The sequence below is a fragment of the Dreissena polymorpha genome, chromosome 15 (genome assembly GCF_020536995.1).
Source record: "Dreissena polymorpha isolate Duluth1 chromosome 15, UMN_Dpol_1.0, whole genome shotgun sequence".
NCBI lineage: Eukaryota > Metazoa > Mollusca > Bivalvia > Myida > Dreissenidae > Dreissena > Dreissena polymorpha.
In genome coordinates, this window is record NC_068369.1 from 64,799,994 (window position 1) to 64,825,845 (window position 25,852).

Genomic DNA, 25,852 nt, shown 5'->3' on the forward strand with positions numbered 1-25,852 from the left:
TTTGAAACAATATTTTACTATTTTGAAATAACGTTACAACTTTATAGTGTATGGTCTGAATAACACAGCAACAAATAATGGCACAACAAATGGCACTTACAAACAATAGCATCAGACAAACTTAATAATTATTTTAGTACGATGCTGTCCGGTAATCTTGCGCAGTTAAGGGTCAATTGGTTTAAAAACATGATCTTTTATAAATTGACAACACAATGTCTACACTAAATATGAAGATAAGAAGTTCACACAAAAATATCTGATAAATTAAGTGAAGAACTGTCCGATTTGATTTCAAAACAAACATGAGTCACCTCATTTCAAACTAGCACAGTGTCCGGTAATCTTGCGCACTTGGTGTAATGACCTCATTTAGGCAAAATATTGTAGACATATGGTGTCCAATCAGAGACAAAAATATTCCAGAAAATTATTTTAAAAATCAGTTTGTAAAACCATTCAAATTTAATGTAGATTACAAGTGTTTTTTCACTACAAATCAACAAATGTAGTAACAGTGTACAATTAATAAAAAAGAACCGGTATGCATGAAAAAAATGTGTATGCATAACAGGTTTAATTTTACCTCGATCATGCTTCCATAATTTACAGAAAATATCAAAATTAGGCCATTGCGCATGCGGAGATCATACCAAATGTGGTTTGACAGCATGGCGGGAAATGATGACAATGTCGTATGATGCAATATGTTTTTAATGGTCAAAAATACCATAACTGATCGGATATTGTGCAATGGAATGCTAAATTACATGTTAGATTTATGAATTCTTAATTTAAAGAATGAAAACGCTAAAGACTGCAGGAAATTTGTGATTCATTTCGAATTTATCGTAAGCAGGTCAGTGTTTACGATACATGTACAATGTATAGGGATGACGCAACCCGTGTTAAAATGTAAATGTAAAATGCAGGGAATACGTACCATTTAAAACCGTTAATTCTTAAAAATGTGAAATTCCATCTTTCATCACTAAAGAAAACCATAAGTCGTCTGCGAAATTCGTAACTGCGAAGATTACCGGACGCGACTGTATATTTTGATAAAATTTAAAACATGAATTTATTCAGGACATTTAATCTTCAAATCAATTTTGAATTAAAAACATTTATTCTTATAATATGATTTACCTATGATTTACCTATGTTGAGAAATGACAGAATTTTTAATTGCAGATTTAGTGATTTTGACCATTCAAAGCGAACTTGTATTGCATATTCCAGTTTTCTTAACCTACTTGGTCATCTGTTTTATTGTAATTTAAACTAGAAACATTGAAACATATATCTGCTTTGAAAAATTTTGTTGAAATAACACCATTTATTATTACAGACAACATCTTTAAGATACAGATAATCAATTTTTCATTAAAACATTTAGAATAGAATTAAAAAATCTTCACACGTTTTATGCCTTGCCCAGCATTGGTTAGGTCATCACATTATAAAAAAGATTCTCATAAATATGATTTACCTATGTTGAGAAATGCCAGAATGCAGATTTAGGGATTTTGACCATTCAAAACATAGCAAAGTTGTATCGGATATTCCAGTATTCTTAATCTCCTTTGTCATCTGTTTTATTGTTATTTAAAATAGAAACATTGAAACATAATATACCTGCTATGAAAAATTATTTTGAAAACAAGGTTTATTAACACAGACAACCTTTTTTCATGTACAGATAAAACTAGAGCTTTGTCACAGACGTGACGTATACCCCACATGCTGCATTGACACAGAATATTTAGCATGCTGTCTTCACAAAACAAGATAACCTAATTTATGGCAAATTTTAAGAATTATTATGTTATTATCATTAATGGCCATTTTGGAACCAAAATTAATGTACATAATCATTTAAACATCCCACAATGAATGGCATAGTTATAGCCCGAACAAGCTCATTTATGGCCATTTTTTACTTTTGAACTCCAAGTGTGACCTTGACATTGGCGATATCAAAGTAATTATTTTGCATGACACGCTGTGCAATGATTGTGAACAAATGTACTAAGTAATTTTAAAATCTCAGAATGAATGAAATAGTAATGGCCCGGACAAGATCATTTATGGTCAATTTTGACCTTTAAACTCAAAGTGTGACCTTGACCTTGGAGATATTGACATACTTTTTTCGCATGACACACCACCTAATGAATTTAAACGAATGTATGGAGAAATTTTAAACTCTCACCATGAATGACATAGTTATGGCCCGGACAAAATTATTGATGGCCATTTTTGACCTTTGAACTAAAAAGTGTGACCTTGACATTGCAGATATTGACGTAATTCTTTCGCATGACAAACCATCCAATGATGGTGAACAAATTAAACAAATGATTTTAAAATCTCACAATAAATGACAAAGTTATGGCCCGGACAAGCTCATTTATGGGCATTGAGATCTTTGAACACCAAGTGTGACCTTAACCTTGGAGATATCGACATACTTCTTTCGCATGACACACTGACTCATGATGGTGAACAAACGTTCCAAGTCGTTTTAAAACCTAACAATAAATGACATAGTTTTGGTTTGGACAAACTTTCAGTTTAAAACGCACGAAGTGACCCCATGAACTAGTTTTTGACCCGGCATGACCATTATTTAAACTTGACCTAGACATCATCTACATACAACTTCTGATCAAGTTTGGTGAAGATCGGATGAAATTATCAGGACAGACAGACCGACAAAGTGACTCCCCAATGGTAATTGGGGTATAATAAAGAATGAAATAGAAAAAGGCAATACAACTGACTCAAGTATTTCAGTATCGCTCGATTGGTCATTGTCTGCTCGGGTATTACTTAAATTAACCCTGGGTATGGAGAATATACTGAAACGAACCCAGGAATTCTAACGCTAAATTGGTCGCTGTCGGCTTTTGTTTTCAAATTAATTATGTTCATATTAATGTCTATATTCTGTAAAATGAAATCTCTATTATCAAAACGCCTACTAAAAAAGAATGTTGAGGCATGTTTTGCTCGGGTACGTGTTAGTATATTTTCCATACCCGGGTACATTTATCGTGTAAGTACCTGTTATCGAACAGCACCTATTATCGGACGTTTTGTTTTGGTTCTGTATGCACATGCGCAAAAGTGCGCATGACGTCACATTGATAAACAAATGGTCACACATGAAGTCCATGACCTACTTGCCTAATTAGCTTGTAACAAATGCGCCGAAAACAGGTTAAAGGAATGCATTTATTGTTATTTACACCGTTTTGTGTGTTTTTTGCTATTACTTTTTTTAATGCATTTATCAAAACGTGCATTTACACACCAAAAAGCATATTTCCGTTTTCAATTTTGATTGCAGCAGACGCAGATTTTTTCGCCGAGTCCGGCTCACGTGATAGTTATTTGACTTTGTATATACTGGAGCAGTATTTATGAAATGTCGGGTAATAGGTCATGTTTACATCGGCCGCCATTTTGTTTTGTCTGCTAGAGGTGACAATAATCAGGGAAACATAGTTATGAATTTTTGAAGGTAGTTTGCTGGAAAACTTTACAGATAAATCATGCAATGATTGAACTGTTAGTCATTTGTTAAAACAAAATGTTTTTGTCATTTTAAGTGTTTCAATTTTAAGGTAATTTAACGTAATTTCTTAGGTGTTCGATAACTGGTTCGTCCACCATAAGTATACTTAAGAGTACCTGGGGTACATTAAAGTAGTACCTTAGCCAACAATGACCAATCCAGCTTCAGTAGCCAGTTTATGTAACAACATTAACATGTATGGAAATCTGTTCTGTATGAAAGTGAGCTGCTTCTTAAATTGCACTCCTGAAATTCTTAAAGGTCCGTAACACAAACACTTAATTGTAGAAAAATATAACTACATGTACTACTTAACAACCTTTACAGATTTGTAAAAAATACATAGATTAAATGCACAGATAATAATGCTTAACAATCACATACAATTAAATAATTACAAGTATATAATACTTGGGTGAGCAAATGAGGCCTGACACAATTCAAGTAAGTTATTGCACATAATAAAAAATATAATATATGAGCCATGCTATGACATAAAGGGGCTTAATGCATGTGTGTAACGTGTCGTCCCAGTTTAGTCTGTGCAGTCCGCACAGGCTAATTAGGGATAAAACTTTCCTCATGAAATGGATTTTCGCTATGAAGAAACATCCTTCAAACAAAAATACCATTTAAGCGGAAAGTTATGTCCCTGATAAGCCTGGGCTGACTGCACAGGCTAATCTGGGACGACACTTTAAGCACATGCATTACGCCCCAATTTCATCATGTGTTAGTAACTGTTTCTTTAGTACCTTGTACAACCACATAAATCAACAATTATTATGTAAATTATATAATTTAGTTTTCCCTGTACAAACAAAGAAAGCACATTTTAAATGAATGACAAAATTATAAATTATAATTTTTATCTACAAGAATTTGATTTTAGCTCAGATATATCCATATTTTATAGTGAACCAAAATAAAAATGAGCTGTTCTCTGGGAAAATGCTGCTTTATGCGTTAAGTTTCATCTAAGATCAGCTTATGCAGTCTGCACATGCTTTAACCCTTTCCCCCATAAGAAGCAAAGTGAAAATGGCTTTTGCAACCAGCATACAGCCAGAACAGCATGTGAGTACTTGCAGTGCGTTACAGTTTTAGGCTGTTTGCTGCTCATCAGTATTTAAGGTTTGGAAATGAAGCCTTTAAAACTTGAATCTAGTAAGAAAGGTCTTAATTAAATGTAGCTTTCTAAGGGACTACAAATGCGTCTAAATAGGTCTCTAAGTTGTAAAGGGTTAACCCTTTCAGTGCTTGAACCAAATTTTGAAGACCTTTGCAAACAGTTTGGATCCAGATGAGACGCCACAGAACGTGGCGTCTCATCAGGATCCAAACTGTTTGCTATTCTGATAGTATTCTTTAAAAAAAATTGAAGAAAATGCTAATTTTAGAAATTCAGCAGACATTTTAGCAGACGACAAATTTCCCAGCATGCAAAGGGTTAAGCCAGTTTTACCCAGAGCACTGCTAATATTTTATTGCACTTGGCGGATCTGTTGTTACACCCATAGCATACTCAAATTTTGATTATTTTGTGATCAATTGATTAAATAAATATGTATCAACAACCAATCAATAACGAAACTACACAAAAAGAAGAGCTTAATTTTTATATTATCTTTTCATAAATTGGACATACAATTATGTTACCTTTAATTTTTTTTTTAAATAACCTAATTATGATATTCCAGAGGCTTGTTCTGAGGCAAAACACAATCACAGGCAGAGACAGGTTACAATGGCGGAGACTAATGTGCAAATTAAACATTATACAATGTCCTTAAAGTCAAAGCAGAACGTATCGGTAACTGCCATTTGTTGTCATTCTTTTGATATCACTGAAATGTAAGACAGATTAGACTGCTTCTGATTGATAACAGGGCCAGTTTAGACATCTACCTTATAGCATACACTAGGGACTATATACATGCAGGAGCTAACCAGCCATTGGCTCCTTCAATTTCATATGTTTTTAAATCACGTCACACTAATCACGTGTTTTTCATGATTTGTTCAACAGTCAACAGTTGCACTTGCTGTCTGGCAAGTCTAAGAGCATCCTTGGTTTTCTGGCAGCTTTTGTGTCCTGCACTCATTTCCAGCTGTACCTGGGACTTCTCCAGAACGTTTAGTATACGATGCAGTACAACCTCGGCCACATACTGTGTCCCTGACCTTATTCTTCTCTCAGACGGGTTTATCAGCCGATGCTCCTGTCAAAATAGAAATAAGCTGCGCTCAGGGAGAGCGGGGCTTACGGCATGTGCCTAAAGTGTCGTTCAAGATTAGCCTGAGCAGTCTGCACAGGCTTATCAGAGAGGACACTTTCTGCCTTTATGGAATATTTTATTTAAAGTCAGCCTCTTCTGAAATGGAAATCAAGTCTAGGCAGAAAGTGTCTTCCCTGATTAGCTTGTGGGGACTTCACAGTCTAAACCTTTGCATGCTGGGAAATTTGTCGTCTGCTAAAATGTCTTCTGCTGAATTTTTAAAATTAGCATTTTCTTCGATTTTTTTCAAAGAATACTATCAGAATAGCCAGCAGTTTGGATCCTGTGGCGTCTCATCTGGATCCAAACTGTTTGTAAAGGCCTTTAAAATTCGGTTCCCGCACTGAAAGGGCAAATCCTGGACTACACTTTACGCACATGCATTTACGCCATGCTGTCCCATGGGGAGGCTCAAATATAAGAGTTCAAACCAGTATGCTTAAGAATTATGAACTGCATGCATTAACATTAATGTTTTCCCTCGCAAACAAATATGGTATTTTTGTCAGTTTGAGAAAGAGAACAGAGGTATCACTCATTGCACATAACATATTAGCAACAGAAATGACTTTTGTACATAAAACATAGATAGCTATGGGTTGATAAATCAATTCATTATAATATCCATAAATAAAGAAAATTTCATTGGTCAATAGTTGGTGAAAGACAATATATTTAATACAAAATGTATTCTCAAAAGTCCTGTTTTCTTTGTTATATGTGAAGTCAAAAAATAGCACCAATATTATAAAGCAAACTTTTGTATAAATCAGAAAAGGGCACATAGTTTTTATAATACCAAATGCAATAACTCCATTCAAAGTTCTTTTTTAAGTAACAGTAACTTTGACCTTGATAAATGGTCCATGATTCAATTCCAAGCAAGATCTGAATGAAAGCTACCAACAAACAAAAATTTCAAAACAATCCCTCATAAAACTTGAGCTTTTGAGAGAAAACATTTTTTCTTATATAAGAAACGGACACCTTGATATTTACCGAGATGGTCCTAAATGGAAGCCCTGAGTAGGCAAACATGTAAGCTTTCATCACATTACAACCATACAAACTCAAGTAAAATTGACCTTGACCTTTAGCCAAGCCTATAGTGAACTTTCAAGCTAGTTCGGAATTCAAACATTCTGCACAAAATTAAAGAATACTAGCTTAATCCAATCTCAAGTTATTCATCGTAAACCATTTTTAAATTTTTTAGTAACAGTGACCTTGACCTTCACCTAAATGCAATCCCAAGCGAGTTCTGTGTCTAAGCTACCTTCTCATATAATTCTAGTGCAATACTTCCACCCAAACTCAAGTTAATGAGCACAAGTCATTTGCAAATTTTCTTTTTAAGTAAGTGACCTTGGTATATACCCAACATTGCCCAAATACAATCCCTGGCTACGTCTCAATGTAAGTTGCTGTACCCAAATTTTCAATGATATTGATAATTGCAAACTAAATTTAACCTCCAGGTACCACATATTTGCTGTTTTTCTATTTAGAATTACATTGATATAACAGGCACCAAAAGCAATGACAGCTAGTTATCAATATAAGACACTCTCACACACTATTTCAGTGCAATATCCTCTTAACTAAAGTTATCCTAATGTTCAGTAAGATTGGCCATTTCAAACTGAAGTTATTGACCAGGGGCCGTATTCCAGTAGCTTCTTAAGTTAAAAAATAACTTAAGTTGAAATATTGCACAATATTTTTTCTTATCTCCGCGATTTTTTCTTAAAACATAAGATTTCACTTAGTTAAATTCTAGTAGCTTCATAAACTTAATAAATTTCTTTACTCGGTGTATTTTTTCTCATATATTTCAAATTATGTTAACTTCCTTTAACTCAAAGGCATTTCTTAAAGAGAAATACTACGCGTCTCGTGTTTTTTTTGACATTGCAAATTTAACTTAAGAAATTTATTTAAGTGAAAACTTAAGAAGCTACTGGAATACCGCCCCAGAAATAACCTGTTTGAGGCTTGCCAGCATGAAAGCTAGCTATATAGCCCACCGTAGTCCACTCAAATTACAATAATTTTCAACTTCTGTGAAAACCTGGTTGAACGTTTTTCAAAGCTCACAAAATGATGTGCTGTACAGACAGTTGTGTGTTATACATTGTAAAGAATGATGAACATTTATTTGTTTCAAGTATAAAACATGCGAATATTATCAGTGACAATTAAAGGTATACAATTTACAATTTTAATCACCCAAATTACATAATACGAAAATAAACAAAAATATCCTATACTTATTTTGTTGATTGATGTCGAAAAAAACAAAAACTGGGTTTGATAAATTCTTTATGTAAAACAGGGCCCTGTCATTTCAAAGATCTAAGAAAAAATGAATTTAACACAATCTTTTTAATCTTAGCAACAATACATTTACATTCATTATCTGCTTTAAATTTAACACATGCAAAACGTTGAAACAAATAATAGATCACTTCATTCAACTATTTGTAACGCTTGGTTCCTAGCAAAAATACTTCTACAGAAAATTCATAGGGATCTGGTTACTCAAATGTGCTGCAATATGTGTATTAAAAAGGGCTCCAGACCAACAGACCAATTTTTTTATGAGCCCACCTTAAGTTGTGTTTGAACAAGCCTTTTAAGGTCTGCCTCATGTTCCTCGATGTTTTCACCAAGTGATGTCAGTGCAGACCAGGTCTCCTCTTCCACATCCTGACAGACCAGAAATAACATTTAATAAAAGCTTTTTTGTACAAGTTCAGTAGAATTTTTTAGATGTTTGTCATCAACATTTCAGCCATATCATTGTGGCAAGTAAAGCAACTCATATTTTTTCTAGTTCAGCTGGTTGACCAGTACACATAACGAACAACTGCCCTTCTTGAACCACAGGTAAGAGGAAAATAGAACTAGAAAGGATTGCATGACCAATTATAAAAGCCAGTTATGAGGTTGGGCTGGGCATTCAACAAGTGATCCAAAAACTTTATGTCGAGTTTTTTTCCCGCCCCGTCTAGAGAAAATTTCTTAACATTTTAACTAGCACAGGGTAGTTAATCATGGAATTACTTAGTGTTAATCTATTAAAACAGTAGGGCTGCACCGAATATCCTAAATATCCGAGATTCGCGAATTTAAACGATGATTCGCGGATCTAACCGTGATTGGTAAAATCAGTTTCGAATCCGGATCTTATTTGAGTTTAACCTTTCGTTTCTTTAATTGTTTCTTTCGCCCTAATACGTTTCGTTAAATTGTTTCTTTCTGTTTGAAAGGCTGACTGGTATGTAGTTTGTCACAATTACTGCTACTTTTTCGACAAAAACATGGTACTACACAGTCTACTTTCGCAGAAGAAAAATCGCGATGCACATAAACAATTAAAATCCTCAGTGTGGAAGCATTTTGGGTTTTATCAGCATACTAATTCTGGCTTTTAAGTGGTCGTTACGAAGTATTTTATTGATACTTATTGCAGATTGCGTGTGATGCGTTTTTTGCTTGTTAAAATACAGCGTTATTCACATTATATCTGACTGACATAGATGTGTTTAATATGAGACATTATTATTAATGTTTGTCGTTAAAATGCTTACACTATTTCGTGTATGTGCGATTTTGAGAAATTTGCGGAATCTGGACCCGGGTATTTTTTTTTTAGAACAACGTAAGTCAATTTTGTCATCTACTTAGTATTTGGTTTTGTTTTTGATGTTGCGATTTCTGCTTCCACTACTGCTGTTGCGGCTGCAGCTGCATCTACCAATGCTGCTAAAGTAGTATAAATATTAGTAGCTGTAAAGTTTATAATAATATTAAAAGTTAATTACTTTTCTCATAAGATATATATACGTTCTGGTGTTTCAAAACATAATTTTGGTTATAACAATATAAATTATAATTTATTTTGCGTATTTTTACTTTCAAATTAGGATTCGAACCGATATTCGATATCCGAGCCTTTGGATTCGGATCCGATTGAAATTTTGGATTCGGTGCAGCGTTTGATTGCATATTTTTTATAACATCAATATCATTTCTGCAGATAGGGGTCCATGATTTATTTGGACTTATTCATCGTTTTACAAATGATAAAACCTTACTATTGTGCATTAAAACAAATGTAAAATATGTAATAATACTGTACAAACATAGTACCTTATATAGACTGACGAGGATTGGGGAGAGGTCCTGGTGGTTGAAGGAGTACTTTCCACACAGATGTATGGTCTCCATGGTAACCTGCTTCATATAGGCCTGAACCGCTACTATAGCCTGCCAGTAAATGGTTTAGAAAGTTATAGTGTCAGATAAAATAACACTGATAAAATGTTGATGTAAAATAAAGAAGAAAACATGTGTTTGTTTGTGGGAGTATAATAATAACCTGAAATTATCTGTATATTAAAGCTTTTCAGGCAAGTCAAAAGAGCAGAAATTAAATATATGCCTATTTGACCTTCAATAACAACACCTTTTACTAAATGAATGGGTTATGTTCATGGCATATTGGATGGTCATGGTGGATTATTTCTCCTTTAAACTTTGTGTCCTATGGACATAATTATAATATGCATCACCAAATATACATGTGACTGATTAAAATCTTCAATTAACAAGAGCACCGCATAACGGATGCCACGCGCGGCTGCGACAGTTTGTCAGATTTTTTTGATTTTTTTTTAGAGGTCACAGTGACCTTGACCTTTGACCTAGTGACCCAAAATGGGTGTGGCGTGTAGAAGTCATTAAGGTGCATCTACATAATTATGAAGTTTCAAAGTTGTAGGTGGAAGAACTTTGATTTTAGAGACAATGTTAAGGTTTTTGTTAAAGTTTTATATTAGAGGTGACAGTGACATTGACCTTTGACTTAGTGACCCAAACATGGGTGTGGCATGTAGAACTCATCAAGGTGCAACTACATATGAAGTTTCAAAGTTGTAGGTGGAAGCACTTTGATTTAAGAGCCTATGTTAAAGTTTGATATCAGAGGTCACAGTGACCTTGACGTTTGACCTAGTGACCCAAAAATGGGTGTGGCATGTAGAACTCATCAAGGTGCATCTACATATGAAGTTTCAAAGTTGTAGGTTGAAGCACTTTGATTTTAGAGCCAATGTTAAGGTTTTAGCACGACACCTATGGCGGACGTCGGACGGCGGACAAGCTGGCTATGACAATAGCTCGATTTTCTCCGAAAACAGCCTCGCTAAAAATCTATCTTTGCTGAACAATGTCATTCTCCAGACAAAGTGTTCAGTACAGATTTATTAATTTGACCTTCAAATAATCACTGAACCAAATCATATAAATTACAGTTATATTCTTTGGTAAATGTTTTTGAAATAAAACTGAAATATAATAATCATTAGATACTTCTTTGCCAAAACAAATCCAATCGGAATTTTTCTTTAAATTGGGCATTTTTTACAATTTGGATTTGGGTCAGTTTAATGGACCCATAGATACAGCTCAAATAAACCTGAAGCATTTTCTTAAGAAGCAGCTTTTGCCATTTCAGAACAGTTTAAACAAGGGCTGTTTGTAAAACATGCATGCCCCCATATGGGCTGTCAGTTGTAGTGGCAGCCATTGTGTGAATACGTTTTTTGTCACTGTGACCTTGACCTTTGACCTAGTGACCTGAAAATCAATAGGGGTCATCTGCCAGTCATGATCAATGTACCTATGAAGTTTCATGATCCTAGGTCTAATTATTCTTGAGTTATCATCAGGAAATCATTTTACTGTTTCAAGTCACTGTGACCTTGACCTTTGACCTAGTGACCTAAAATTAATAGGGGTCATCTGCCAGTCATGATCAATTTACCTATGAAGTTTCATGATCCTAGGCATAAGCATTCTTGAGTTATCATCCGGAAACCATTTTACTATTTCGAGTCACTGTGACCTTGACCTTTGACCCAGTGACCTGAAAATCAATAGGGGTCATCTGCCAGTCATGATCAATGTACCTATGATCCTAGGCCTATGCCTTCTTGAGTTATCATCCGGAAAACATCTGGTCCACAGACCGACCAACCGACGGACCGATCGACCGACACGTGCAAAACAATATACCCCCTCTTCTTCGAAGGGGGGCATAAAAATAAATTCAGCTGTAAAGAAATTATTATTAAGCTCTTTTAATGGAATGACAAATAAGAAAACACATTTGTTATACATTTCTATTGACAATATTCTGGATGTGTTTCAAGACGACTTCCGGTGTTGACTCGCCCAGTTTGCGTCTGGATGCACGAAACATGCTGACTTTGTCCAGGTAGAAGTCGCTCTTTGCCTAGAATTCGCACACAACATTCATTAATCAAAAAATTTAATTTAGAGCATATGTTTCGGTCTACTTAGCATTTAATCACAAACACTGTGTTCTGGCTAACCAATACATAAGCGTCATAAGAACGATCTTGAGAAAAGTCGCGAATAGTAAGGTAACCCAAAACACCATATTTATAACAAAAATGTGACCTCTAATAATTGTTAAGAAAACTCGAGCAAGTTACCTTAAGGAAAGCCTTGACCAGCTTCCTCTGGGTCTCTGTTTCACATTCTGGCAGGAGTTTTTTTATTGAGGGAATTTTGAGGCTGTATGTTGCAAAATGGTCCGACAAGTCACCCTGAAATATGTATTGAACCATATTTGTAATTCAAATAAGTACTCGGTTTAGTAATTTGCTTAAACTGTATCTTTCTGTATTAATATGTTAATATATTTGGGAGTTTTGCAGTCAAACAATCTACAAAATGTCTAGTCATCATTAACACAAAAGGCATAGATAATGTATCCAACAAATCATTTTTGAGAACCACAATATTAAAATATTAAACATAACATGTAATGGTACATTGGATAAATTTCCTGTTTAGAAATGATATATTTAGAGCATCCTATTCATACAGATATAACGTCACTGCCTTTGTTAGGTATGTATGCAAATTAAGAAGCCAACATATGTGAAACGGTCCATAAATTGAGCATGCATAATATACCTGAGCTTTGGCTAGGACCTTTGTGTTACTCTGGTCCCCTGTGGACTTACGGCTGTCTTCCAACATCTCAATGGTGTCTTGGTACTGAGAATAAGCATAAAACACAACATCTCAATAGTGTCTTGGTACTGAGAACAAGCATAGAACACAACATCTTAATGGTGTCTTGGTACTGAGAACAAGCATAGAACACAACATCTCAATAGTGTCTTGGTACTGAGAACAAGCATAGAACACAACATCTTAATAGTGTTTTGGTACTGAGAACAACCATAGAACACAACATCTAAATGGTGTTTTGGTACTGAGAACAACCATAGAACACAACATCTAAATGGTGTCTTGGTATTGAGAACAACCATAGAACACAACATCTAAATGGTGTTTTGGTACTGAGAACAACCATAGAACACAACATCTAAATGGTGTCTTGGTACTGAGAACAAGCATAGAACACAACATCTTAATGGTGTCTTGGTACTGAGAACAAGCATAGAACACAACATCTCAATAGTGTCTTGGTACTGAGAACAAGCATAGAACACAACATCTTAATAGTGTTTTGGTACTGAGAACAACCATAGAACACAACATCTAAATGGTGTTTTGGTACTGAGAACAACCATAGAACACAACATCTCAATGGTGTCTTGGTACTGAGAACAACCATAGAACACAACATCTAAATGGTGTTTTGGTACTGAGAACAACCATAGAACACAACATCTAAATGGTGTCTTGGTACTATGAAAAACTAAAGAATACATATAAGCATGGCTCTGGGAAAACAGGGCTTAATGCACGTGCCTAAAGGGTCGTCTGAGATAAGCCTGTGCAGTCTGCACAAGCTAGTCAGGTACAGAATTTTCCGCTTTATGGTATTTTTTTTTTAAAGGAAGTCTCTTCTTAGGGAAAATTCTTGATAAGCCTGTGCGGACTGCAAAGGCTGTTTTTGGATAAACCTTTAAGCACATGCATTAAGCACTGTTTTCCCCTGCTTTAGGAGGACCTTTTAAGCACATGCATTAAGCACCATTTTCCGAGAGCCATGCTACTTTAGGATGACCCTTTACGCGTATGCATGAAGCACCGTTTTCCCCTGCTTTGGGATTACCCTTTACACGTATGCATTAAGCACCGTTTTGCCCTGCTTTGGGATTACCCTTTAAGCACATGCATTAAGCACCGTTTGCCCTTGCTTTGAGAGGACCCTTTACGCACATGCATTAAGGTCCTTTTCCCAGAGCCATACTTCATTGGGATGACCCTTTATGCACAGGCATTTTTCCAAAGCCATGCTACTTTAGGGTGACCCTTTATGCACATGCATTGAGCACCATTTTCCCAGAGCCATGCTACTTTTGGATGACCCTTTACGACCCTGCATTAAGAACCATTTTCCCAGAGCCATAATACTTTTGGATGACCCTTTACTCACATGCATTAAGCACCATTTTTCCACAGTATGACCCACATTTAATCTACAGCTTCTCAATAACATAAACTACACCACTTTGTCAGCTGTTTAAGAGCAAATATGTCATAAATGTTTGGATCAATGGAAATAATCAAGGTTTTTTGCTCATGTTGACTTGTTGATGATGATTACATATTTCAAGTTACAATTTACCCATAATCAGGTGAAGAATGTAGAATAAGTTTGTTCCACAAACTTAAAACCAACTGACAAATTGTTTCAATGACCTACCAGCTAAGTAACTTTAATATACCCTCTTCAAACTTTATTTGTGCATTTATTATTATTTTGAAAACATCATAAGAGCTTTAATATGAAAACCATTTTAAGTTGGCATAAAAGTAATAAATTCTATATAGAACAAGAGCTTGTCACAGTAGTGCCAAATCCCCGCTGAAATGTGTTTGCTTGTATGACAACATTTGTTTTAGAGAGTAGAATAATATTTGTAAAAAAAAATAAAGGGAGATAATTCATTATGCTCCGGACAAAATTTTACTTTGAAATTAAATAAGGGGATATAATTCAAACACTAAGGTAGATAGAGTTATGGTTCTTAGTCACTGCACTTCTCCTACTTGCCATCTGTTTAAGTTTGAAGTTTCAAGTAAATCCCTTCAGTAGATTTAGAGTTATGCTCCGGACAAAAATTTACCTTAAAAGTATATAAAAGGGGAGATAATTCAAAAACTAAGGTAGATAGAGTTATGGTTCTTGGTCACTGCACTTCTCCTAGTTGCCATATATTTATACTTCAAGTTTCAAGTAAATCCCTTTAATACATTTAGAGTTATGCTCCGGACAAAATATACCTTAAAGTTATATAAAAGGGGAGATAATTCAAAAACTAAGGTAGATAGATTTATGGTTCTTAGTCACTGCACTTTTCCTACTTGCCATCTGTTTATATTTCAAGTTTATATTTCAAGTTTCAAGTAAATCCCTTCAGTAGATTTAGAGTTATGCTTCGGACAAAAAATTACTTTTAAAATTATATAAAAGGGGAGATAATTCAAAAACTAAGGTAGATAGAGTTATGGTTCTTGGTCACTGCACTTTTCCTAGTTGCCATCTGTTTATATTTCAAGTTTCAAGTAAATCCCTTCAGTAAATTAAGAGTAATGCTCCGGACAAAAATGTACTTTAAAATTATATAAAAGGGGAGATAATTCAAAAACTAAGGTAGATAGAGTTGTGGTTCTTGGTCACTGCACTTCTCCTAGTTGCCATCTGTTTATATTCTAAGTTTAAAGTAAATCCATTGAATAGAACTGGAGTTATGCTCCGGACAAAGTTTCAGCCGGATGGACAGATGGAACCACCGACGGACAGGACCAATTACTATATCCCCTCCAAAAAATTTGTTCGGCAGGGATAATAAATCTCCACAGACCTGGAATAGTTGTTCAGTAATTTTCAATTGCAACTTCTTCATGGCCTGGTCCCAGGTCATCACCTTGACTACAACCTCTTCACGTGTGACCTTGAGCTCGGTTGACAAGTCCTTTTTTGCCCTTAAGAGTTGTCGGTCAGCCAAAAACAAATGGCATGGTTCACATACATGTAGTAGCAGGGAAATTTCTGGCTCCTTTTCTGGACTCTGCAACCAAAGTGTCTATGTACATTTTTTTTCTTTTTAGAATTTTTGAAAGTAAGCACCTTTTTAGTTGATAATAGTTTTATTGAACAAAAAGAGAGTAATGATGGCCACAAATTGCTTAGTTGAAGAGACACCATAATGATAATTGTCGAAGTTTTGACCTGGTGAAAATGATTTTGTTTATAACAAAGTATTCACACTTTATTTCCTAATAATAGATCACAAAGGAGGCGTCTAAAGAGCTAATACGTTTTTTTATCAATTAGTTTTTTACCAAACGATAGTCAAGAAAGCTAAATTGTTAACAAAGTTTTTAAAAAATCACCAGGTAACCTCCATTTTGACCCCACATGTTCCAGATTCAAGCAAACATTGATGATGCACAACTGAAGATACATGCCACATGATGGACGAAAGATTATCACAAGAGCTCACCATGATCTTGTTGTGCTCAGGTGAGCTAGAAAAAAACACAGCAAACTGGTGTATAATACACTTAATCTAAACATGTCACAAAGGCTTTTTGCCTATTCAAACACATTTTATCATGTGCATGTACATGTACTATTTTTTGGATTTTACTCTTTTCACCTACCCCTAAGACTTTTATCACAGATATGCATGCTTCCTTGGAGCTGACGTTGCTGTTGTGGTCACTATCTGGGACGTAGACCAGCAGCTCCCGTGTACAACACGACTTGCACACCAACCGCCCGCACAGTTTACAGCTGTACTTCTTTCGCAGGAAACCGAAACCCTCGCTACATCCTTGACAATTCTCTGCCATGGTTTCTTGCTATTGAAAATGAGACAAAAATGAGACAGCAGTAAGGAACTAAAAAGAGCTGGAAGGAAATTTTTCACAGACTGTAAATTAACATGACAATTTTCTAAAACAGATATTTAAATTTCAATACCCCAACGTTTTCATCATTATTCTTAAATTTAAACAAGGGAAACAAACCATCATGACCAAGGAAAGTCTGGAAAACACTGAATGCACATAAATTAAGCTTGAATTGACCTCAATGATCTTCCAATTGTATTTAAACTAACATTTATTTTAACAAATTAAAAAAAACATAATAGATGGATCCCAAAACCTTTAATACCATCTTGCTCATTGTTTTGTGATAATTTCAATTAAAAAACTCTATCCCTTTGCCTTAGGCGGAGGGGGGGGGGGGGGGGTAAAAAAATACTGAAATAAATCAAGCCCCATTGGTTAACAAAGAATTTATACAACAAAATACAGATATCAATCAAGCCTTACAAGCCAGACAGAGGATTTCTGCCAATCAGGTGTGACAAGCATGTTCTTCATTTCTGATAAAGTTCGCCCCACTTCAGAGGTGACTATAGACTTATGGAACCCGAGTCGCAGCCGCTCACATTCTGTTGCAAGATCCACTCTTCAGAGAAAACAGTAACAAAGATGGAATATCTTTTTTTAAATGGATTGCACATTGGATACGTTATAATTTGTGATGTAAATTGTTCATGAAATGTTCTTGATTTTTGTTTGGGTAATTTCACTTACATTTCTATCTTAAACAATCCATACTTATTTTTTTAAGATTTAACACAAATATCATTAAATACTACTATTTAGAGAGATGCAATTCCTCAATATAGGAAGCAAAATCTCTTTGATTATAATCTTCAACATCTTTTATTTTCTTATACAAGTAATTGTATGACATTCCCACATTCTCCATTTAACTGACCTATCTCTCCAGAACCTAGATGCAGGTTTGCAGCCATTGGACTTCTGTTGGTTGCTTGTCTGTCTACATTTTCTCCATGCTGTGAACTCCTCTGTCAAACGTCTTGTCACGCCCTCTGTGTGCTGACCTGCCTCGAAACAGGCCTGGCACACCTACAAGCATTAGCATGGAGTTTGTGCTAAATGTGTTGTCATTTAGGCACTTGGTCATATTTGTGTTGTCATTTAGGCACTTGGTCATATATGTGTTGTCATTTAGGCACTTGGTCATATATGTGTTGTCATTTAGGCACTTGGTCATATATGTGTTGTCATTTTATAGGCACTTGGTCATATATGTGTTGTCATTTAGGCACATGGTCATATATGTGTTGTCATTTAGGCACTTGGTCATATATGTGTTGTCATTTAGGCACTTGGCCATATATGTGTTGTCATTTAGGCACTTGGTCATATATGTGTTGTCACTTAGGCACTTGGTCATATATGTGTTGTCATTTAGGCACTTGGGCATATATGTGTTGTCATTTAGGCACTTGGTCATACATGTGTTGTCATTTAGGCACTTGGTCATACATGTGTTGTCATTTAGGCACTTGGTCATATATGTGTTGTCATTTAGGCACTTGGTCATATATGTGTTGTCATTTTATAGGCACTTGGTTATATATGTGTTGTCATTTAGGCACTTGGTCATATATGTGTTGTCATTTAGGCACTTGGTCATATTTGTGTTGTCATTTAGGCACTTGGTCATATATGTGTTGTCATTTAGGCACTTGGTCATATATGTGTTGTCATTTAGGCACTTGGTCATATATGTGTTGTCATTTAGGCACTTGGTCATATATGTGTTGTCATTTAGGCACTTTGTCATATATGTGTTGTCATTTAGGCACTTGGTCATATATGTGTTGTCATTTAGGCACTAGGTCATATATGTGTTGTCATTTAGGCACTAGGTCATATATGTGTTGTCATTTAGGCACTTGGTCATATATGTGTTGTCATTTAGGCACTTTCATTTAGGCACTTGGTCATATATGTGTTGTCCTTTAAGCACCTGGTCATATATGTGTTGTCCTTTAGGCACTTGGTCATATATGTGTTGTCATTTAGGCACTTGGTCATATATGTGTTGTCATTTAGGCACTTGGTCATATATGTGTTGTCATTTAGGCACTTGGTCATATTGGTATTCTTATAAAAGGTTATTTTGCCGATGGCTATTTTGCAATATAATTTTGAAAAATAAAAAATATACAAAAAAATCCTTAAAACTTTGAATCTCTAAATTCTCAGACACTCACAATCTTGTAAGAAACCATTGATCTAAGTGTAATTTAGATATGTGATCAAATTTACATGCAGAAATATGTAACATTATGACTAAAAGGTATTATTAAACAAGGGCTGTTTGTAAAACATGCATGCCCCCCATATGGGTTGTCAATTGTAGTGGCAGCCATTGTGTGAATACGTTTTTTGGCACTGTGACCTTGACCTTTGACCTAGTGACCTGATAATCAATAGGGGTCATCTGCAAGTCATGATCAATGTACCTATGATGTTTCATGATCCTAGACGTAAGCTTTCTTGAGTTATCATCTTGAAACCATTTTACTGTGTCAAGTCACCTTGACCTTGACCTTTGACCTAGTGACCTAAAAGTCAATAGGGGTCATCTGCAAGTCATGATCAATGTACCAATGAAGTTTCATGATCCTAGGCGTAAGCGTTCTTGAGTTATCATCCGGAAATCATTTTTCTTAGTTGAGTCACTGTGACCTTGACCTGACAATCAATAAGGGTCATCTGCGAGTCATGATCAATGTACCTACTAAGTTTCATGATCTTAGTCATAAGCGTTCTTGAGTTATCATCCGGAAACCATTTTACTATTTCGGGTCACCATGACCTTGACCTAGTGACCTGAAAATCAATAGTGGTCATCTGCCAGTCATGATCAATGCACCTATGAAGTTTCATGATCCTGGGCATAAGCGTTTTTTGAGTTATCATCCCAAAACCATTTTACTAATTCTGGTCACCATGACCTTGACCTTTGACCTAGTGACCTCAAAATCAATAGGGGTCATCTGCGAGTCATGATCAATGTACCTATGAAGTTTCATGATCCTAGGCCTAAGCGTTCTTGAGTTATTATCCGGAAACCATCTGGAAATTATTTTACTATTTCGGGTCACCATTACCATGACATTTGACCTAGTGACCTGAAAATCAATAGGGTTCATCTGCGAGTCATGATCAATATACCTTTGAAGTTTCATGATCCTAGGCCTAAGCGTTCTTGAGTTATCATCTGGAAACCATTTTACTATTTCGGGTCACCATGACCTTGACCTTTGACCTAGTGACCTGAAAATCAATAGGGGTCATCTGCGAGTCATGATCAATGTACCTATGAAGTTTCATGATCTTAGGCCTTAGCGTTCTTGAGTAGTTATCCAGAGACTATTTTACTATTTCGGTTCACTGTGACCATGACCTTTGGTCTAGTGACCTAAAAATCAATAGGGGTCATCTGCAAGTCATGATCAATGTACCTATGAAGTTTCATGATCCTAGGCCTAAGTGTTCTTGAGTTATCATCCGGAAACCATCTGGAAACCATTTTACTATTTCGGGTCACCGTGACCTTGACCTTTGACCTAGTGATATGAAAATCAATAGGGGTCATCTGCGAGTCATGATCAATGTACCTATGATGTTTCATGATCCTAGGCCTAAGCGTTCTTGAGTTATCATCCGGAAACAATTTTACTATTTCTGGTCACCGTGACCTTGACCTTTGACATAGTGACCTGAAAATCAATAGGGGTCATCTGCGAGTCATGATCAATGTACCTATGAAGTTTCATGATCCTAGGTGTAAGCGTTCTTGAGTTATCATCTGGAAACCATTTTTCTAAGTTGAGTCACCGTGACCTTGACCTTTGACCTTAGTGATCTGAAAATCAATAGGGGTTATCTGCGAGTCATGATCAATGTACCAATGAAGTTTCATGATCCTAGGCCTAAGCGTTCTTGAGTTATCATCCGGAAACCATCTGGAAACCATTTTACTATTTCGGGTCACCGTTACCTTGACCTTTGACCTAGTGACTTGAAAATCAATAGGATTCATCTGCGAGTCATGATCAATATACCTATGAAGTTTCATGATCCTAGGCCTAAGCGTTCTTAAGTTATCATCTGTAAACCATTTTACTTTTTCGGGTCACCGTGACCTTGACCTTTGACCTAGTGACCTGAAAATCAATAGGGGTCATCTGCAAGTCATGATCAATGTACCTATGAAGTTTCATGATCCTAGGCCTAAGCGTTCTTGAGTAATTATCCAGAGACCATTTTACTATTTCGGGTCACAGTGACTGTGACCTTTGACCTAGTGACCTAAAAATCCATAGGGGTCACCTGCAAGTCATGATCAATGTACCTATGAAGTTTCATGATCCTAGGCCTAAGTGTTCTTGAGTTATCATCCGGACACCATCTGGAAACTATTTTACTATTTCGGGTCACCGTGACCTTGACTTTTGACCTAGTTATCTGAAAATCAATAGGGTTCATCTGCGAGTCATGATCAATGTACCTATGAAGTTTCATGATCCTAGGCCTAAGCATTCTTGAGTTATCATCCGGAAACCATTTTACTATTTCGGGTCACCGTGACCTTGACTTTTGACCTAGTGACCTGAAAATCAATAGGGGTCATCTGCGAGTCATGATCAATGAACCTATGAAGTTTCATGATCCTAGGCCTAAGCGTTTTTGAGTTATCATCCGGAAACCATCTGGTGGACGGACATACAGACACACATATGGACCGACATGAGCAAAACAATATACCCCCTCTTCTAAGAAGGGGGGCATAATAAAATCAACAAATATAATAAAGTAAACAAGCAATATGGTCCCCTACCAGTGAAACTCCACCATTGTCAGATTTATATATATATATATATATATATATATGTTGCCATAGCAACCAGACTTTTTAATGGAACAAAATGAAATGACGTGCATAATCTCCATATTGCCGTCTATCCATGTTTCAAGATTCATGCAAAAATATGAAGAACTTTTTAAGTTATCACAGGAACCAGAAAAGTGTGACAGAGTGACTGACTGACGGACACACAGAGCGCAAACCATAAGTCCCCTCCGGTTTCACCGGTAGGGGACAATAATGACATTATGGGATCTCTTCACAAATAGTGGGACAATAATGTGAAATTTGTTATTACTTTGTAAGACTTTCCCTCAAGATCATAATTTGCCAGTAGGTTCAGTTTGCGTTTGTAATGTAGACAGTCCTTGCAGAATACATCTCCGCATTTGCGACAATGGTGAGGTCTCTCAAGAACCATGTTAAATTTCTTGCCGCAATTTTTCCTTGCACATAAAGGACGCAGCTCATTTTTAATCCAGTGTGTCTTTGTTATTTCTGTTAAAGAGAACAATAAAACAGCATAATGCAGAGACACATACTCTAATGCACTTGCGTGTTCAATATTCACACAAATTACTATTTGCAAAGGTCATTTTTGCTCTTCAATACATGTTGATGAAGAGCTAGCATCAGCATGAAAAAAATGTTCATGTCTTAAAAATTTATCATTAAGCAAAATTGTTATAAAATTCAAAATAATGAGATGAATGTAACTTATGCTTTCCTGCTCACATTTTGTTCTAGTAATTATTAGAAAATACTACAAATAAATATGAAAAATTTGATTAAAAAACACAACTCAAGTACCATTCTGTCTTTCATCAACGTCTGTTATCTGCAAGCTTCCAAAATCACTCTGACTCGATTCAAATCCCCTAATGTCATCCCCTCCAACCACAACAAAACCAGCCATGTCTTCTTACAACCTTGTCTGTACAAGACACTGTTAAGAGATAATCAATTAAAAATGTTTACAATTAAATTTCATACCACCTACTGGTTTGCGCTTCATGTCAAATTTGTGGAAGTAAGCCTTTAAGGTATTTTCAAAGATGCTGTTTTATTTGTCCTTAGGATTTTCTTGAATGGTTCAGAATATGAATCACACTTTGGACCCAATTTAAGTAAAATTGGGCGGAAGAGTGAGTTTATTTTAGTATCATATCAATTGACAACATACTATAGGTTTGATGCAAATGACAATTTACTATGAGCTACATCGTCTGCAGCAAATATATCCTTAATTTAAATACCACAATAATGCAAAGAGTCAATTGTCTGCATACAGTATCATACACTGTCATACTTTTAATAACGCATAGAAGAGAATCAAGAGTAGTGTAATGTTAGGGTCTTGAGAACATCAAAGAAAAAACATTACACTAAATAACACAAAATTAATTTTCCTTGGGACTACCTTCCTAGGGATTAGACAAATGATTACTTAGTATAAGCTATAATTATTTAAAAAACATGGTCAACTTATAATAAAGGATGGCATATACTAAAATAATTTGACAAGCAGCATAATCAATTGATGGAATTACATGTATTTATGTTACAAGCTGGTGGATGAAATTCTGCTATATTAAGATTTGATTTGCCATCACTGAGGTCTCAACAAAATATGAACCAAGTGAAGTACAGCAGACTCCTGGTTCAGTGGTTGTTTAGCAGATCACAGCAAACACAATACTTTTGCATTAATGTTTCAGGCAAAGGATCCTTTCTTGTTTCATGTTACTGCCACTTTTTCAATGTCCTTATTAATTTGAATATGGAAGAGGGTAATTGCCAGTAGAAGAATTAGCTGTCATCATCATAATAATTATCATCATCCTTGTCTTCTTAAGATATATTAAGCCTACACCTATGAGGTAAAAAGTGAAGACTAGACAAAAGTGCTCAGTTGGATGTTAGTTTAGTTAAAAATTATGTATACAACAAGTGTCAACATAGGGGATTAGGGGGGAGGTATTATAGACTGTGTAGCAAGGATTTTAAAAACCTATACTGTACTAAGGCTGCCTGATGTATGAGGTATTAAATTTGATTGGATGACTGTTCTCTAGTAGAATGAAAATTTAAAAGAGTGTTTTGAGGTTTGTATGCGTTTCAAACAATAAATTCAGCTAACCCTGGATATCAGATGGCAACTTCATGATGGATGATGAGATGGAATTTTGCCCTGCGCATTTCAAGTGTATTCTAATAAGTGGTATCTATAATTTTATTGATTGAACTTGTACTATTATATTCTGTTTGCTATATATGTGGCTATGCATCTCTACTTTTATCAGTTGATTTGCTTGAACTTTTGTGTGTGGATCCTAGACGGTGGAGGAGTATTCTATTTTTGCCTGACTAGTTTTCTTGCATAGTCTTTTGCTTTCGGTGAGTTTACTTTTAGGTTACAGCAAAGATATTCTAATACGTAGTTTCTAATTGTATGAATATGTTTACTCCTTTTTATGCTACTATAGAGTTTAAGGCCCAAATATTTTGTGTGGTTAACCTTTTTATGAATGTGGTCATGTATAGTTTTTAGATCGTAGGTTTTGCTTTTCTGAGTAATGCTATGGATGTTACATTTTTTTCAGGATGGAAATGTATTAACCAGCCCTGCTCTCATTGACCAGCAGCTTTGAGATCTAGCTGTAAGTATTGGGCATCAGAGAGGTTGTTGGTAATTTTATACATGATACTATCATCTGCTAGAGTTTGATACATAATTAGCGATGTCAATGATTAAGAACAACACTAGTTTACAGGTATCTTGTATGACATGGTTCCCTCAAGGATAACATACTGGGTTCTATTTTTTAAGAAGTTTGACATCCAGAAGAAAGCATTGCGTTCATTCCAGGTAATTTAAGTTTGTATAACATAAAGTCTCAAAGAGGTACATAAAGGGACTGGTACATAAAGGGAATGGTACATAAGGGGTCACACCCTTGTATAACAGTTTCTGGTGGGATACTTTATCAAATGCTTTAGCGAAATACATACGTATTAATGACATCAAAAGATCTAACTCAAAAAATTACCTTAAATGATGTATGATTTGTTAGGCAGCAGAAAAGTATCAAATCATGCCATTGTATAAAAAATTGGGGTTACTGCTTTTTCTTTATATTAACGTAGTGATAACTTTTTGTTTAATCTTCTTTTCTGAAAAACAACAACAACAACAACAACGTGATTTACGTGAATATGAAAGATAGATTGTAAATTGTGAAGATAAATCTAAAAACACTCCACCTTAATTAACTGGTGAATACTTGTTCAATCTGATATATTCTTAAAAAGTGATAGTTGTTTGTTTTTGGATGAAGTCAACTTTCCGTATTGCAAAATACGGAACATCAAACAGAAAGTAGCAAATTATTTCGACATGAACGGCGGTCACTTCCTGGTTCATCTCAATCATGCAAACGCTTGGTTGTTTTCAAACTAAAATCTCTTGCTTGTACAAGTTGTTGGCTCAAAATATATTATCTTTACGTAGGCAGGAATGTAAACTATTTAACTTAACCTTTTGGTAATTAATTCGTTGCGAAGAGCTGTTTTAGTAAAATAAAATTTAGTTTGCATTTGATAGTATCGCAGTTATTTAACAAAAATATACGCGCAACTAAGTCAAGAGAAGCTTGGCATTGGAGATGTGCACGTAACTTCGAATATTCCAAATTCGGATACGTGTTAATAAAACAAATAAATCATGAATTTAGCCGTAGGTAAGAATCGAAATTTATTCATTCTTCATTAAACTTGCATTTAGTTAAGATATGTTTGCTGTGCTTGTTTTGTAGTCATGGCAAAAATTGAAACACCTGTTGATATTGTAAACTGTTGAATGATGTCCTTTAGTTAAAGATGCGTTTAATTCACCGAGACCCTTTACACACAATACCCTACATATACTAAAATGATTTATATAAGGGATACAAAAAAAATCCCGCAAAATGTTGCACAACATGAACTCCGTGGTCTGAACAGTTGCACAAAATTTATGTTTAAGGCAATAAACTGTCTAACAACAGCCAAGACATTTGTATTTCAGAAAATATTGCACTTGACAGTTTTATTGATTGCATAAACACACAATGAATACTATGTGTGCATGTGTGTGTTTTGTTTATTTATTTGTTCATGTTTATAAAACTAAGAAAAAATTGTCTTAATTTATTTATATTTTTT

The 25,852-nt window shown here is 35.3% G+C and overlaps 2 protein-coding genes across 5 annotated transcripts in view; one reads left to right on the forward strand and one right to left on the reverse strand.

The window, feature by feature from the left end:
* Positions 1-25,083, reverse strand: LOC127859352 (uncharacterized). Of its 3 annotated transcripts, none has more exons than XM_052396702.1 (13): positions 24,914-25,082; positions 22,460-22,595; positions 21,948-22,147; positions 17,678-17,829; positions 17,224-17,362; positions 16,546-16,746; positions 15,744-15,950; positions 12,874-12,957; positions 12,387-12,500; positions 12,047-12,163; positions 10,018-10,134; positions 8,473-8,571; positions 1-5,805 (listed from the first exon to the last, which is right to left on the reverse strand). In XM_052396702.1, the coding sequence occupies exons 2-13, from the start codon at positions 22,563-22,565 to the stop codon at positions 5,584-5,586; spliced, it is 1,758 nt and encodes a 585-aa protein (XP_052252662.1). In that variant the 5' UTR covers positions 22,566-22,595; positions 24,914-25,082; the 3' UTR covers positions 1-5,583. The 3 variants fall into 3 exon arrangements, with proteins under 3 accessions (XP_052252662.1, XP_052252663.1, XP_052252664.1); XM_052396703.1 differs by lacking the exon at positions 24,914-25,082 and adding an exon at positions 24,700-24,848; XM_052396704.1 differs by lacking the exon at positions 8,473-8,571 and having other exon boundaries at positions 24,914-25,083.
* LOC127859350 (schlafen family member 13-like) overlaps positions 24,853-25,852 on the forward strand; it is a 58,547-nt gene continuing 57,547 nt past the window's right edge. Inside the window, exon 1 of one of the 2 annotated variants that reach the window (XM_052396695.1) lies at positions 24,853-25,389. In XM_052396695.1, coding sequence (XP_052252655.1) covers positions 25,374-25,389 — 16 coding nt within the window. In that variant the 5' untranslated portion in view covers positions 24,853-25,373. The remainder of the gene's footprint in view (positions 25,390-25,852) is intronic. The other variant, XM_052396696.1, reaches the window with a different exon arrangement.